General features: G+C 43.2%; 1 protein-coding gene across 1 annotated transcript in view; it reads right to left on the reverse strand.

Annotated features, from left to right (window-relative positions):
- ENPP6 (ectonucleotide pyrophosphatase/phosphodiesterase 6) overlaps positions 1-17898 on the reverse strand; it is a 156413-nt gene that overhangs the window by 4776 nt on the left and 133739 nt on the right. The window contains exon 7 of the mRNA XM_036764529.1: positions 6469-6592. Coding sequence (XP_036620424.1) covers positions 6469-6592 — 124 coding nt within the window. The remainder of the gene's footprint in view (positions 1-6468; positions 6593-17898) is intronic.

Here is a 17898-nt window from a genome sequence, read left to right on the forward strand (position 1 = left end):
CTTTCAGCTCAAAATTCTCAGATCCTAATAGGATAGCTGAGATTAGAAGCCAGCTCCCCCATGAACCACTCCAGCACTCTAGCCTCTATACTCTGCTAGGTGGTGGAGGGTACTGAGTCTGGAGCAAGGAAGAACTGAGTTCAAATCTTAGCCTCAGATATAGCTGTGTTAACCCTGGTTAAGTCACTCAATCTCAGCTTACCTCAGTGCTGTCATCTGTAATATGGGGATCAAAATAGCACCTGCTTCATAGGATTGTTATGAGGATCAAATGAGGAAATTATAACGCTCTAGTATAGTGCCTGGCACATAGCAATAGCTTAATGAATGCTTCTTTCCTTCCCCACCCTTCCCTTGCTCTTCTCTTGTCCAGAGTACATTGACACTCAGTTTGACTTTCATTCGGATTTTGAATCCAAGTTGAAAAAATGAAGAGTTACGTATAAAATATGAGATGAAAAACTCTACAGATTGGGTTGTCACCGTTCACCTTGATCTGTTTTGCAAAAGTGGCTTGTTGAATTTGCAGAGAGCCCACTAAACCTTGACCTTCTCTAGAATGTGGAGTTCTCTTGGACAAGACGAGGCTGTGCCAATCAGAACCTGGGATCAGCCAAAGGAAAGCTGCCTTTGCAAAATCATTTTCCTTTTCCTTTTGCTAATCCTTGACAGGCTCTGGAAGGCCTCAGACCTCTCAGGCTGTATCTCAGCAACGGCAGGGACGTCAGCCTTCTTACCTAAGCTGTAAGCACGTACTGGGATTCCAGCGGGCTGGGCCTTTATCTCAGAGCCTAGCAAGATGCCTAGAAAGTCCAACCTCTTACATTTTCTTTGGAATAAGCTAGCCAGGGTATAAAGCTATTCAATCTTGCAGGAGAATTGAAGCAAGAGGAATTGGAGCCAGAAACTTGGCTTGCATGAGGTTCCAGAGGCTCGTTCTGCCTGGAAACATTTTTGCAATTAGTTCTTGTGGAAAGGAGTGGGGGAGAGTACAGGAAGGTGGTGGGGTGGGGGTGGGGGGAGGGGCTTGCTTCTGGCTGTGACTGATTGAAAGTCTTAAGTCTTGGGGGAAGATAGGACAGCACTTTTTTTCTCTAGACAAAGTCTCCCCAGTGAAGTTGACTTTAACCTGATTCAGCTTTGGGTATTTTGTTTTGAAAGGTTCTTTGGTTTGAAGCTAAGAGTTGTCCTGCAAGTAGTGGTGCTTTTAGCATGTTCCTTCCTCTTCCCCACCCCCAGACTCTAGTCCGTGTTTAGTGCAATCTTCCTAATGATAACTGTTTTGAATTCATGTCTATCTGGTTTTTTTTGTCTTCGAGAGAAAGTTAATTTTGATTAAAATCCCTGGGGTCCAATGTCCTGTATCCACAGGAAGCAGACGCAGTATAGTAGAAAGAGTTCTGGAATTGGGGCAATATATCACTAGCAGCAGGCATCTAGTGCCCAGCATGATCTAAATGCCACAGTCAGAGTCCAAGAGGTTAAAAGAAAGTTAGAGATGGCTTGCTGGGGGAGGACCACGGAGAGGCTCCAAACCCTTCTCAGGACAATACGATAGCTGGTATTTGTACGGCACTCTAGAATTTAGCAAGCGCTTTGTTTAAAGTTTTTAATCAATTCTCACAAAAATCCTGTTAGGTAGGTGATGTTATTATCATCCCCATTTTACACATGTGGAAAATAACACCAAGGCATAGGGTACACAGACACATTTACTAGTAGAGAGGCCTCATTTGAAAATGAGTTTTGGGGGGAGGTAGGTGCCACAGTGGATAGACCTCCAGCCTTAGAGTCAGCAGGTCTTGAATTCAAATCTGCCCTCAGATACTTAGTAGCTGTGTGACCCTGGGCAAGTCACTTAACCCCAATTGCCTCAAAAAAAAAAAAAGAAAAGAAAAGAAAGAAATGAGTTTCCTCATCTGCAAAAAGCTTAAACTGACCTTGAAGTCCCTTACAACTCAAAATCTACACCATCTGATGATTCCCATTGCTCAGATCAAGAAACCGAAGTACAGAAGAACACATGATGAAAAACGGTATGCACCTCCAGAGAAAGAACTGAAAGTCTCAGTGCAGATCAAAGCACACTCTGTTTTACTTTCTATATTTTTCTGGGTGTTTTTTTGGTGGGGGGGGGGGTCTATGTTTTCTTTCACAACATAACTAATATGGAAATATGTCTTGCATGACTGCACATGTATAATCTGTATGAAATTGCTTGCTTTCTCAGTGGGGGGTAGAGGGAGGGTGGCAGAGAATTTGGAACTCAAAATATTTTTAAAAGAATGTTAAAAAATGTTTTTACATGTAATTGGGGGGTGGAGATTAAAACAAAAGAAACTAAAGCACAGAGTGGTTCTGTGACTTTCAGCCCTAGGTGTGTCTAGAGGAGAGTGCCCAGGTTGGTGAGAGAGATCGCACCACAGAGAGGTTGGTTGGAGGAACTAGCAGTGTTTAACCTAGTAAAGGAAGACACAATGGGAAGCTGCCAAGGCAGATTTTGGCTTATTTTTTCTCAGCATATTTGTAAAGTGCTTGATATAGGAAGGAATGTCTTTATTGGCCCAAGGTGAAGTGGGTTCCCTATCATTTGACATCTTCCACTTGAGACTGGATAACCACCTCTTAGGGAGGCTGAGGAGAGCATCCCCATTGAAGGATGGGCAAGACTGGATGCAGTTAAATCCAAGTAACATTTACTAAACAAGGTGCTCTGATGGGTACTGAGATACAAAAAGCAAAGAGGAAAACCCTCCAGCAGCTTATGTTCTCCTGATTGGATACCTGTATAAACAGAAGTAATTACCAAGTCATTTTAAAGGGCTGGAGAACTAACAAATGGGAAGAGAGCCTTGTGTGGGAGGGGGGCACCTGAATCGTGGTTTGAAAGATGGTAGGAAAGATGAGGAAATAGGAGAAATAGCCAGTAGGACCTCTAAAGTCCCTTTCTACTCTGAATTGCTGTGACTTGTACAAGGTCATTAAGTATTAAGTAAAAGAGCCACGATTTAAACCCAGGTCTTTGGACTCCAATTCCAGTTGGTTTCCTCACCTATAAAATGGGGATGCTAATAGAACGCACCACCAAGGGTTTTTGTGAGAATAAAAGATCTTATTTATAAAACACTTAGCACAGAGTCTGACACATAGTAGGTGCTTAATGTGTTTTAAAAAAAAAAACAACTCATTCCTTGAGCCAGTACTTGTAGTGCCCAGTCTCTCCCACCATCCCAATCAGCCTCATCCTCTTTTGTGCATATTGGGTATTAGAAGTCACTCAATATTTCAATTTAAGTGACTTTCCCCAAGGCACATATGTAACAAATAACAGGCAAGCTTCAACCTCTTCCTCCATTTTCCCCATGCTACAGTATGTAGTCCATTTATGGAAGAAGCCCAGTCAGGTAGTTGGCTTCTATTCCCGACTCTATCACTGGCTGGCTGTGTGACCGTGAACAAGGTACTTTCCAGTTGGGTATAGGTTAAAATATCTCTAAAATGAGGGAATTGAACCAGATCATTTCTAAGGCTCCAACAGTTCTGATTACTTATAGAACCAACTCTTGTCTCTGCAACCAATTTGGCTAGAGAGTTGGACTTAGGATGAGAAAGTTCTTGTTGGTGTTCAGTCTTTTTAGTTGTGTCAAGATACTGGAGTAGTTTGCCATTTCTTTCTCCAGCTCATTTTACAGATGAGAAAACTGAGGCAAACAGGGTTACAGGTCACACAGATAGTAAGTGTCTGAGGCTGAATTTGAACTAAGATCTTCCTGACTCCAGGCCCAGTGCTCTATCCACTGAGCCACCTAGCTGCTTCCATCACTGGCAGTAACAATAGGTAACTAACCCTTATTGAGGCTACACTGGTTTCATAATATACTGAACTAGGGTTAAGAGAGTGAGAATATTAAAAAGGAGGGGTGACATAATGCATGGAGCAGCTAGGTTGTGCCGTGAATAGAACTCTGGGACTGGAATCAGGAAGACCTGAGTTCAAATGGGTCCTCAGACGCTAGCTGTGCGACCCTAGCCAAGTCACTTAATCCTGTTTGCCTCAGTTTCTTCGTCTGTAAAATGAGCTGGAGAAGGAAATTGCAAACCACTCCAGGATCTTTGTCAAGAAAACGCTAAATGGTGTCACAAAGGTCGGACACAACTAAAAAGACTGAACAACAAAATTCTAATATATACACTGTCCATGTATTATAAGACCCCTTCTAATTGACTTTCATCAGACCTTTATTCTGAGTGTTACAGGGAAGATTGGCAGCTTGGGGAATTTTTAAAAGGCTGAGCAATAGCAGCTAGCGTGATGTTTGGAAGAGAAACATCGGAGCAAGCTTAGGAGGTCTATGGTTATTGAATATGAGGGAATCAGGGAAGAAAGAAAAAAAGCAGCCCATGATCTGGCCAGCTTTCCTACAGATGGGCAAGGTAATCACTGATGAATATTTTGTTTGTATGGGGGGGAGATGGCTTGACAAAACCAATTCAATCCAACAAACTTTTTAAAAAGTATCTGCTACGAATTTCTTCTGTTAAGGGGTTTAGAATCTAATGGGGTGGGATCGGGGAATATAACCACATAAGCAAATAAATAAAGGTACAAAGTAAGATCGCACTAAGGGCAAAGCAAAGATCCAGGCAAAGTGTGAGGAATGAGAGAGCGGTCGGGTCCCTTTTAACTGCACAGAGCTGGCAAGGATACCTGAGGAAGTTGGTACCTGAGCCAAGCCTCGAAGGAAGAGAAGGATTTCGGTAGGCAGTTACAGAGAAGCCATACATTCCAGGCATGGGGTCTACCCCGAGTGAACACCCAGTGGAAGCAGATAGCCCAGGCCAGATTGGGGAAAGGTGAATAGTCCAGTTTTTCTGGGGCTGATTTAGCTCTAGAAGCCTGGGTCAGAACTAGAGGGGTGTTAAGGTAATCAGACTCTTCCCTGTTCTTCCCTTTCGGGATGCTAAGACTATCAAGTCTCCCCTTTTTTCGAATTGGTGGGAAACCTTTTGCTGTCTTTGTTTTGGAATATTTCTCAGCACTAAGGCAATCAGGAGTCATGGACCTGCATATGATGTGATACTGAAGATGGAGAACTTTCACTCACCCAGCCTGGGTGATGTCAGAGCCCCCAGGGCTCCAAACAGGATATAATTGAGGGGAGCTTGGTGTTTGACTTTTGGGGCTCATGCACGGAAGGAGTGTTGAGACTCCGGGCAAGCCATGTAACCCAGACAGATATTGGTGCTTCTCTGGTAACTATGTATTGTGATTTGATCAGACAAGGTCTGTCTGTTGGTGTTTGTAATTTCTGGTTGTATTTGCTCTGAAGTTCAGGGGGCAGACCTTTTGCCCCAGAACTAAATGAATGATATATGTATGTTTGATTAAACTGAGATTGTTAACCTCTTAAAGTTGCTTTCCTTAGAAAATCAAAAAAGATCAAAGAGCCTGTGCTGGCAGCCCTTCTGTGTCCTGGTGGTTGTTGGTGTTACACAGACACAGCAGCTGCTAGCAGATTGTTGCTACAAGGGGGTCGTGAAATTCTGCCCTGACTCAGCAGGTCTGTCTGGGTTCTAGACTAACCAATAATTGGGAGGTGTCTTGTGAGACTAGGGAGGTCAACTCAATCATGTGAATCTGCTTCTAGAGCAGAGGGTTCTTTACCTAGAGTCTGTGAACTTTTTTTCTTTAAAAAAAGACATTTCTGATCATTGTATTTCAACAAAATTGGTTTCTTTTGTAATCTTATGTATTTTATTTCAAGGGTCCATAGGCTTCCTCAGACAGGCCAATGGGTCCATGACACAAACAGGTCAGGGTGGTAGAGTGCGGGACATGGAGGCAGGAAACCCTGGATTCAAATCTTGCCCTCTGCTACTTCTTGACTATGTGATAACCTCTGAGTGGTAAACCACTCTTACTCTTAATGTGACTGTAGCAGTATAGCTGGATCCCAGAGACACTGGAAAATCTGCTCAAGTGTTGACCCAGGCTTCTAGTTGGCACGGACTAACCTGGCCCCACCAGAGCGAACAGCATTGGGAATATTGGCGGGAGAGGTTTCTCTGTCAGCCCCCCTAGAGTGACTGTGGCTGGTTTGAAGCACACGGCTGTCAGCAGCCGTGGCTGATAAGCCTTCCCAGACATCAGATAGCTGTGAAATAACATTTTGATGAATTAAGTGTAAAACGAATCACGGACATGTGGAATACATTTTACCCCCACTGCACTCAGGATTCAGAATTTACGAGGAAAAGTATTTGGCCATACTTGCCAAACCCAAGAAGCATTTGAGAAAATCCAGCACAAGATGTTGGAGACCTGCTGGGTTTGCTCAGGCTCCCTCATAAATAGCGGTCAGAAAGCAATCCTGCCGCCCGTCCTAGGTGAGCCGACCCAGGCCTTGGTGTAAAGAAGCCATTGCCAGGGAAGTTGGCTAAGGAACCCAGACTCTCCCATTGGCTTACCAGGTCCGTAGGCCAGGAAGATGCCTCTCATGTCCATGAGCTCATTATCATAGCCATGCCATCCGTGTTGCCAGCCTTCCCGCTTCCCTGTGCTGTTCATCCAGAAGGGGAGCATTTCTTTTTTCTGAGGATCAAGCAAAGGAAACAGACACCGTGTGTGTGCAGTGACCGTAATCAGAACTGGAGAATCTCAGAGTGGACAAGGGCCTCAGAGGTCAACTAAGCCAACTTAGTACTGGAGCCAAAGAGGGTTTCTTGCCTATTCCTAGAGGAGTCACCAGAAGCTACATAGTATAATGAATAATAGGGCTGAGTACTGAGGTTGGGAAGACCACCTGCTTCAGATACTTGATATCGGTGTGACTTTGGGCAAGTCACTTAACTTGCCTCAGTTTTCCTATCTGTAAAAAGGGGGAGTAATAACACCTAACTCAGAGAGGTGTTGTGAGGATCAATTAACATAATATTCATAAAGCACTTTGCAAACCCTCATGCTCTAAATAAATGCTGGGTATTATTATTATTAGTCAGTCAGCAAGTATTTATCAAGTGATATCTATGTGTTAAGTGCAAAGGGCACAAAGAAAAGCAAAACCACAGTGGCTGAGCTGAAGGAGGTGTATTAGAATAGGCGAGACAAAGCTCCAAACAGCTATGTGCATACAAGTTAGACAGATACACACACAGATATACACACACACAAGTGTATATATCTAAGGACATATGCACATACATACTTATGCATGTGCATATGGTATAGAAGGAAGGTGTTATTGTTATCAGTGGTGCAGTACTGGGCCTCATCTTCCTGAGTTCAAATCCGGCCTCGGACACTTAAAACTCTTCATTGGCTCCAAAAAATCTTTCCAGCCTTAGTCTGCATCACCCTCCTTCATGAAGCCTCAGATCCAACCTAACCAGCCTTCTTGCTGTTTCTCACATATGACACTTGTCTCCCATTAATGTGCCTTTGCTCAGGACATTCTCCTCCCCCTCTCCACGTGGAACGCAGCCCCCCTTCTCCTCCAACTCTTAGAGCCCTGAGTTTTCTCAGCTCAAATACCACTTCCCTCCCACCTGAGTGTTTCCTGACTCTCCCCAGCTGCTGCTGGCCCTCCCACCTCATTACTTTGCATTTATGCTGTGTATATTTTAGACATTTATATGGGTGCATATTTATATAGGTCCTTCCTTTATAGATTACAAGCACTTTATGGACAGGGAACTGTTTTTGTTTTTTAGTTTTGTCTTTAAATCCACCAGTCCAGGGACACCTCACAATGTCTGGGCAAAGAGTATTATAGTATTTCAGTTATTTTTTGTTGGGTCTGACTCTTTCTGACCCCATTTGGGATTTTCTTGGCAAAGACACTGGAGTGATTTGCCATCTCCTTCTCCAGATCATTTTATAGATGAGGAAACTGAGGCAAATTAGGTTAAGTGACACACCTGGGATCACATAACTAGTTAAGTGTCTGAGGCCAGATTTGAACTCAGGAAGAGAGACTCCAGACCTGGCACTATCCACATAGTAGGTAGTTAATAAATGCTTGTTTGCTTGATTAACTGATTGAGACTATTGGTGAGACAGCCTCTATTTGAATGCTTGAAGTGATGAGGATCTCACCACCTTACCAGGCAACCTGTTCCATTCTTCACAGTTACAAATTCTTTCTTATATTGAGAGAAATTCTGCCTCTCATTATCTTGGAATCAAAGAGTATTAGTGATCATCTATCCCATCTTATAGATGAGGAAATGGAGGCCTGGCTTGGCCAGAATCACATAGCTAGCCAATGGTCAGACTGGAATTAGAGCATCCACATCTTGGCTCCCAGTCCCATATTCCCTCCACTTCCCCACGCTGCCTTTCACTTCTGCCCTCTGGAACAGCAGAGGACACTCCTACTTCTTCCTCCACGTGCCAGTTCTTCATATGCCATGTCAGTCTCCTCTTTGGGCTGAACATCACCAGTTCCTCCAATAGGTCTTTGTTGTATGTGGTTTCAAGACCTGGTCACCATTCTACTTGCCCTCCTCTAATAGTTACAGATGCTTAATTATTAGTGAAACAAAAGCAATTTAAACAAATCTTTGAACATTCTAAGAAGATCATAAGAAACTTGGTGTATTTCTAGCATGTTCTACTGTACATAGCTTCAATTTCACCAATGCAGGGAACCAAAGTAATTAATCTTGATGGGTAAGTTGGGGACTGATGATCTACCATTTCTTGGTGTTCTCTGATTCTAATGGCCAATGCTGCCCTCAGCACCCTTCTCCAGTTGATTCAACAAGCATTTCTTAAGTACCTACTATGTCCTGGGCTGTGCTGGAGGTTGGCGATATAATAGCAAAAATTAAACAGTCCTTGCCCTCAAAGAGCTTATATTCTATTAGGAAGACAATGTGTGTGTGTGTGTGTGTGTGTGTGTGTGTGTGTGTGTGTGTGTGTGTTGAGAGACAGAGGGACAGAAAGACAGAGACAGAGAGAGAGAGGAGGGAGGGAAAGAAGGAGGAAGGAGAAAGAAGAGGGGAGGGAGAGGGAAGAAGGAAGGCAATGAGAGAGGAAGTGATATAAAGAGGCAGAGAGACAGAGAGAGGGGGAGAGAGAGAGAAGGAGAGACAGAGACATATAGAGAGGGAAAGGGGGAGAGGGAGGGAAGAAAGGAGGGAAAGAGAGAGAGGGAGAGACAGAGACAGAGAAGCACAGAGAGGGAGAGAGAGATATGTATATTATATATAAACATACATATATACATATTTTCAGATAGATAATATTTTCATTTTGGAAGGGAGGGTATTATCAGCTGGGAGGATCAGCAAAGGCTCCATGTAGAAGATGGCACTTGGGGTGATTTTAAAACAAGGGACAGTAGGGGGAAGAGCAGAGGATAGAGGCCAGGTATCTGGGACGGCCAGTGCAAGAGTACAGAGACAGGTAACATTCAGGTAGAAAATCTGAAGCTGGATCTGAGCATAGCCCTTCCCATGCCTTACATCTCTAACTCTGGTGCAGATTATCTGGGGTTTCTGGAACAGCTTGAGCCAATGTTGACATCCCCAAATACTCTTCCTCCCTCTAGTCACCCTGCAAGAGGAGGAATCCCCAAATCTCAGAGCTGGGAAGGGCCCTCCAAGGCTATCTAGCCCAATGTGTATTTCACAAGAATCCCCTGTTGATGCTGCATGAGACTGAGAGATTATTATTATTATTAATTATTATAATATTATTATTATTATTATTAATAACCAATAACTTGGGGAGATTCAGAGCTCTCCCTTTCTTCTAAAGTTCTCATTTGAAAAGTTCAGTCTCTTGAAGGACATTGCTGTTAATAAGATTGGAATAGGACCCCACCCGGCTGGAATAGTCATTCTGCTCAGGTTTGAGGGAGATATTCATTCTTTGACTAGATCGCCCAAGGCTGGGGGTGGTCTGGGTACAGAGATAAGACTTTCTGTCCAGCCCCTCATTTTAATATAGCCCACTTCCCACTGTGTTGACTAATCATAGTTGATTGCCACTCCTCTTCTAAAAGAACATATGACCATCCTTTTATTAATAATGTGCTGGCCTTATTAATAAAATGGTTAAATTACCCAGAAACTATGCTCATCACAAGACACAGCAGAGGATCACTCTCTGAGACTCAGTTTTCTCATCTAGAAAATGGGGGAGTTGGACTCAATTTCTGAGATCCCTTTCCAGGAAAAATGCCCCAACCATCTACTTGCACTCATCATAGTCATCAGAGGGAATCTTCCCCTTGCTTCATAGATCACAACCCATATATTCTTCCACACCCAAAGCCCCCAGTTTCCTAGTGTTCCCACTGTACTGACTCCAGTGCCCAAGACCAGTCATTCCTTACCAATAGTAAGCATGCCAAGACAGGCTACAGTTACACCAGCTATTAAATGAACAGGTCAGTGGAAATCTCAAGCCACCAGCTGGCTCTGGAAGCCAGGCTACTTGCCAATATTACCTTGGTGTTATCCTCAGCACCCCCCTCCCCATCCCCGGATGCACTCCCAACCACCCCCAGCTGCCACCAGCTGTTGGGTGAAACCTGCTCATCACTTGGGGTAGTGTGGTGAGGGCCGAAAGGATGGGGCCCCTGACTCCTTGTCTAGCTGCCATGTTGCATTGAGTGCTCATCCACTCACACCCTGTAAATCTCTCCCTTGCCTTAATGCTTTGTCAAACTTCTCTGTTTCACTGAATTTCTATTTCCTGAATTTCCATCAGCCCTTGCTCCAATCTTCCTCCAGCTGTCATTAATAACTGCCCAGGTTGATTCTGTATTATTACCTAGCCACATTTCTATCTTGCTGTCATTTCCCTCTTCTCCCTATCTGTCTTCGGTGATGATCACACCACCTCCCGATTTAGCTTCATCAGTTATTTTAAGGAATGTGTTGCTTTTTCACTCCCAGTGCTTACATAGCTACGATTGTTACAGTCCTAATCACGGCATTAGTATTATTAACAATAGTAATTATTATTTTTGAATGTGAAAGTAACGTAACATTAAAAGAGTTAGTTCTGAGGGGGGTGGTCTGGGGAAGTGGAAAGACCACTGGTTTGGGAGTCGAAGATGTGTGTTCTTAAATCAAAATGGATTGGAGATGGAATGACCTTGTGACATTCAAAAGGCTGGGGCTACCAGCTGAGTTTGATAGTAGCCACAGCGGCTGTAGCCCTGGGAAGCAACCTTCATGAACCTGTCCAACTACGAATCAACCCTGTGGCAAAGATCTCATTTCCTGAAAGCAAAGGACCGAACTCATCTATTGGCTATGCTACCAACCCATCAATGAATTTGAAAGTAGAAAAAATGTTTCTAGCTAAGTTGGAGCCCATTAGTGTTAGGGACCAAAATGTAGAGGGGCCAGTGTATTGTAGTTCAGAAGGCTATTTTTTAAAACCTGGGTTCTTCCTATATCTTTTTAGTACATATCCATTTGTCAAGCTAATTGGTACAATTTGGTTAATCGATAATGAGGAAATATAGGCTTGCACTATGCAATTGATATCAGGGGAACATACCATGATGGGGTCATGAGCTGATAAAATTAGAAGAATCACTGCAACCACTTGCAGATACTATGGGACCCTGAGGGGCGACGTAACCATCTCCTGATTTGTCAGTACAAGTAGGATTATATTACACAAAGAAACACACACACACACACACACACCCCATTCCCTGCCTTCAAAGAGCATATTTTACAAATAAGAGAGACAACACATAAATAAGTAGGCTCATACAAGACACAGAGTAGAAGGAAGATAATCTTAGAAGGGAATGCTCAAAGGGCAGCTAGGTGGCACAGCAGAGAGAGCACTGGCCCTGGAGTCAAAAGGACCTGAGTTCAAATCCAGTCTCAGATACTTACTAGCTGTGTGACCCTGGACCCTTAACCTTGATTGCCCCGGGCCCCCAGAAAAAAAAAAGAAGGGAATGCTCAAGAGGGGATTAGAAAAGGTGGAACTGAGCTGGGTCTTAAAGGAATCTCCCTTTGGAAAAAGTTAGAGATGAGGAGGGTAAGCAATCCATTATGGGCGACAACCAGTGCAAAGGGATAGAAATGATAGGTGTAGTGTTATGTTTGAGGAATAGCAAGTTGCCCAGTATTGCTGGACTATAGTGTATGTAGAAGAAAGTAAAGTGTGAGAAGAATGGGAAGTAAGGTGCTAGGTAGTGAAGAGCCTTAACATTGAGTAGATGTCCTTCTATTGGATCCTAGGGGTAATAGGGAACCATTGATGTTTATAGAGGGGGAATATCATGGGTCAGACCTACAATTACGTTAGTGGCTGAGTAGAGGATGGATTGGGGTCGGGAAAGATTTGAGGTGAGGAGGACAACTAGACAGTTATTTCAAGAGCCCAGGTAAAAGATGATTAAAAACCTCAACTGGCATGACTGGGAGTGGCAAGAAGGAGACATATACTGGAGAGATTGTGAAGTTAGAGGTGACAAGATTTGGCAACTGATTGGCTAGGTAAGGTGAGAAGTTAAGGATGACACCTAGGTTGAGGGCTTGGGTAAGTGGGAGGATAGCAGTGCCCATAGGGAAACATTACATCACAGGGGATGGGAGACCATAAGAATTAGGAATGGAAAAGACTATAACCATCGTCCAGAGATCCTAACCCCCATTGTTGTTGTGTTTTTCCTTCATTCTTGAAGAGGACTATGACATCAGAGAGATGATGACATGACTTGCAGTTGGCTTTGATTTGAGTGAGGGAGGACTGTGCAAGGTCACCAGTCTCACTTTCTCCTCCAGAGCCATCTGGGTCCAGTGATCAGATATTCACCAGGATGACTGGAGATTGCCCAGGATGCATTGGGAGACCTTGGCCCTTTTAGGCTAAGGCCTTTTCAGTTTCTCACTTTGAGTGAGGTTATGCCCATTCAGTGAATAGGTCTCTTTAAGAAGTGAGTCCAGGGATGGCCCAGCCCATTCAATTAAAAAAAAAAATCAAACTGGGAGGGGAAGCCCCTCAGGCTTGCTGGTCAAAAGAGAAATAGTTACTATTGACATTCGCCCTAAGCCAGAAGGGCCCAAAATATAGCCATTAAGTGGAGCTTGGGCTGGGACCTATTATGGTCTGATCTCTCAGAGTGAGATGGGATTAAGGTTTAGTCTTTTTTTAGTCTATCTAGATAGATAGATAGAGAGAGAGAGAGAGAGAGAGAGAGAGAGAGAGAGAGAGAGAGAAGGAATAAAAAGAAAGACAGGAAAAAAGGCAAGAAGAAAGACAGGAAGGAAGGAATCTAGCCAATAAACCCCATTACAGAGATCCAAAGAATGGAACTGCCTAAAGTCACACAGATAGTAATTAACAGAGCAAGAGTTTGAACTTTGGATTGTAAATGTTTACATCTCTCTTTACACTATGTCAAGAAATGTGAAGCATCCAATGGAAGCAGTCGGGTCAATTGGGTATTTAGAAACAATTCAGCTCTGCCAGTAAATCTTTTCTTCTCTCATTTCTCCTTTCTATATTTTCTTCCAGCACAATCATTTTTGCTCCTGTAAAATTCATTAATTTGAAACTATTCCTGCTCTAGAGTCTGGATGGTTCAAGAAATCTGAATCATTTTCCAGAACATCGATCTACAGAGAAAGTTCCTAACTTGTTGGTTAGGAGCTACTAGTTGACCCATGAGTCTTAAATTTAAACCATCCCAAAACATAATTCATTCCCTGCTCCTACAAAGAAGGTGCCATTTTTTGACTAGGGCCTATGTATACCATAGTGAGAGTACCAGGAAGAAGTACTTGCCTTCTCTAAGGTGGGTAAGACAATGGAAGAAGGGTCAGAGCTAAGTTTGCCTAGAGGAGCAGGTGTAGGGGAAAGAGAAGTAGCTCTGGATTCAGAGGAATTGAGTTCTAACCTTTTCTATCTGTGTGACCTTGGGTAAGTCACGTAACTCACCTAGGCTTCAGTTTCCTTGTCTGTACAAAGATGGTGTTAAGGTCTAGTTTCTAGTTCTAGAAATCTAGAAAGATTTTTAAAAGAAGGAAAACAATTTATAGTGCACATTGCTATGAGAGATTATTATTTTGGTAGATTATATGATGGTCAGCTTTGTGGCACAATGGATAGAGCACCAGGCCTGGAGTCAGGAAGACTCATCTTCCTGAGTTCAAATCTGGCCTCAGATACTTTCTAGCTGTGCGACCCTGGGCAAGTGACTTCACCTTGTTTGCCTCAGTTTCCTCATCTGTAAGGTGAGCTGGAAAAGGAAATGGCAAACCACTTCAGTATCTTTGCAAAGAAAACCCCAAGTGGCATCAAGAAGATTTGGACATGACTGAAACAACTGAACAAAAACAAGATTATATGATGGGAAAGCCATTCCCCTTGACTTTTATTCTCCCCATTTCTTTTGGTTACTTTGTGGACATGCTATGGCTGGGGATCTGTCCTTAGCATTAGGAGGAGGAGGAAGCAAACTGGGGATGCAGACTTATAGCCAGACATAAGGCTTCAAGTGAGTCAGCTGGCCATGCAGTGAGGAATGATCAATGGACACGTTGGGTGCTTCTGCATTCTCGATGCAATCATTGGATCCTAGGTATAAAGTTTGAAGGGACCTTCAAGTTAAGGGACCTCAGAGTTCCTCCAACCTCTTCATTATTATGGAGAGGGAAACTGACACACAAAGAGGAGTGATTTGCCCAAGGTTACATGAATGAGCAGTAAATAGCAAAGCCATGACTTGAACCTGGATCCTTTTACTCCAAATCCTGCACCTTTTGCCATATCGTTAGATCAAGCCATCAATCAATGAGAATCTTTTGAGTAGCCACTATATGGGAATATAAAAACAAAAATAAAGTAGTCTTTCCCTCAAGGAGCTTACATTCTATGAAGGAGACAACATGTATAATGTATCCACTACTATGTCGCTTCTATTAAGAGATCTAGAACAAGGGTTCTTGACCTGGAGTCTATGAACATTTTTAAATATATCTTGAAAATTACATTATAATATAGTAAATTTAAAATTATTCTGAAAAGGGGTCCGTAGTCTTTTAAAAGATGCCAGAGGGCTCCATGACACAAAAATGGTTAAGAACACCTAGATGGTAGAGGAAGACTCCTGACCTATTAGGTGAGGACAAGTGGCTCAGGCGGAGTGGGCAGCAACCACAAGCCTTGTAAAGCGACTTCTTATAGTGAAGAGAGCCCAGATCAAAGTAAGGGGGACAGACCTTCACCCAGGGGCTCTCTCTTGCTCTTTCTTCAGGTTGGCAACCCCTCCCCCCTTTCCCCAGGGACTGTGGAATTGGCCAGCTCTCCAGGCATTTACTCACTCCTGACTGCTGCATTTTTGGAATCTATTAGCACTTGTTTTTCTCACCCTTAACATTCCTTTGATGTTCCTCTCTGCATAAATCAGCAGATGGATGCTATAGCAGGAGAGAGAGAGAGAGAGAGAAAGAGAGAGAGAGAGAGAGACAGAGGGAGACTGACTCCTATGGAGCTAGCAACTGCAGGCATGACCCACATTTTACCCTCAGCAGAAAACTTAGGTTTCAGATATCCTGGGATTGCTGGGCAGTTTTGACATGTGCAGTATGTGAATCTTCTCTGGCACAGAACATGGAGAGGATATTGAAACTGTCCCCCATAAGAAGGTACCATTATGGAAATGTATTCATATACTCGGGCCTCCTTCCAGGAAGAACCAAGATGTTACATCTGCCCAGAACATCAAACCCCCTCCTCTCTTCATACCCAAGATATCCCCCATGAAGCTGTCTTCATTTCCAAGGATTTAAAGTGTAGTAGAGCAGAAAAGGCTCCAAAGGGCAGAAGTAGAAACGATAGGAAGTCACAGAAAGGCAGATTTAGTCTCGATATCAGGAAAATCTTTTCTAGAAACTAGAACTGTTCAAAAGTGAAATGGGCTGGCTTGACAAGAAGTGAGCTTCCCATCACTGGAAGTATTCATACAAAGGCTGATTGACTATTTGTGTGTATGTTATAGGAGAATTTTTTTTCAGTTATGGATTTAATAAAGGCATCTGAGGTTTCTTCCATTTTTTGATATTCTGATTTTGAGATTCCCTCCTTCAAGCTCCTATAGCTTGTTTATACGGGTAATTTGGAGTTTGGTCTGTGCTATTTTGGCTTGACTTTTATCTTTCTATGTCTGTACCGTACTTCCTTACAATTATTATTTCTCTACGGATGTATCCCAATTCTATATGACCAATGTCAATTCCCATATTTCCAACTACTTGAGAGAAATGAGTTCATAGATCTAGACCTGAGAGGGTTCTCTGAAGAAATCTAGATCAGTCCTCTTATTTTACACATAATAAATTGAGGCCAGAGTTCAAATAATGTGCCTGAGGTCATACATGTGCAACCTCAGGCTGGTGTAGGCAAGTCTAGTTCCAACATGGAGCCTTTTGTATCCCTTTCCCGTTGGGTGAGGGTAGCCTCCTTAATTGGCTGCCTGAATCTTTTTAAATGGTGAAACCAAATCAGTCTCTCCGCTATCTTTTCAACATACATTTTTTTAAATAATTCCTATCTTCTGAATCCACAGATACCACAAACTGAACTGGTAAGAGGAGGGGGGCTTGCTTTTCCCCTGCTTTCCTTTTTTTTAACCCCAGCTCTGAGAAGTAGGTCTGGGAGCATTAGTTCCTGTTCTATGGTGTCTGTCCTCAGTTTCAAGTAGTTCTCCCTTCCACATCTCAACTTTGCCCATTGTGGTTTTGATATATCACATGTCAACATAAGAAATTAGATGGGAATTTGGGAGGAGTTTTATGGAAGCTGTAGACAAAAAGCAAAGGCCAGCAGGTGACACAGAAAAAGTTTAGAAACTCAGAAATCCTTAAAATATGGACATAGCATTGTGTAATATTAACATTTTATCTTTTAATTTACACTTCTTCTCTGGTATGAAGGGAGGGTCAAAAAATTTTACACAGATTTTCCATATTCCTGGGGTGCTGCACCATAACCCCCACATTATGGAAGGAATAACTACACTGGAAGTGATCTACAAAGGACTGGGAATTTGAGTCCTGGTGACCCTGGAGCTAAGATTGTAGGCAGGATAGTACAGGGCTGGGCCAACATGGAAACCCTAAGAAGCCAGGGTACGTGGTCTCAAGCCTGAGGGGACCTGGGACTGTGCTCTTTGGGAGCTGAGCCAAACTGTGAGCCTAATCCTCTTTTATTCCCCCAACATGGAGGTGGTGCAGGTGGGAAGGAGGATTATGCCTCCCACATGTATGTTTGGATATTTGTAATTATGCCTTGAATATTCGTCTTGTAAAAGTTCCTGTATTACACATGTACTTGATACTTACACATGTAATGTGGCACATGAGCCAAGAATGGCACCCAGGTCTTCTGAATCCAAGTATAGATTTTCCCCCCATGGTGCCATTTTGATTTTTGTCATGTTTATGAAAGCACCTCACCAACTAATAGCATTGGACTAGTTACCTCAGTTTCTCCATTTTGCAGGTACTGCTGAACCACAGCTGCCTGGCTTGGACCTTAGTCACATCTCAAAAAAAGCAGTAAACAGAAAACCAGCACCAAACCCAACAATACATGACTTCAAGTCTCATCTCTGAATATATTGGCTGTGCAACTCTGGGCAAGTAACTTAACCTCTCAGTTCCTTGGGCTGACTCCCAAAGACTAAAGGCAGCAGAGAAGCTGCTGATCTGTATTGGTAAAGGGAGTTGCCTCCTCTAGGAGTTCCCCAAACCAATAAAATCACCCATCTAGTTCTCATTCCTTTCTCTATCCTAGGAGAACACATAGGAAGACAATTGGAGCTTAAGGATCAACATCTGTTGCAGATTGAAAGTCTATGAATGGGGCAGCTAGGTGGTGCAGTGAATAGAGCACTGGCCTGGAGTCAGGAG

This window comes from Trichosurus vulpecula, chromosome 6, assembly GCF_011100635.1.
Source record: "Trichosurus vulpecula isolate mTriVul1 chromosome 6, mTriVul1.pri, whole genome shotgun sequence".
Classification (NCBI taxonomy): domain Eukaryota; kingdom Metazoa; phylum Chordata; class Mammalia; order Diprotodontia; family Phalangeridae; genus Trichosurus; species Trichosurus vulpecula.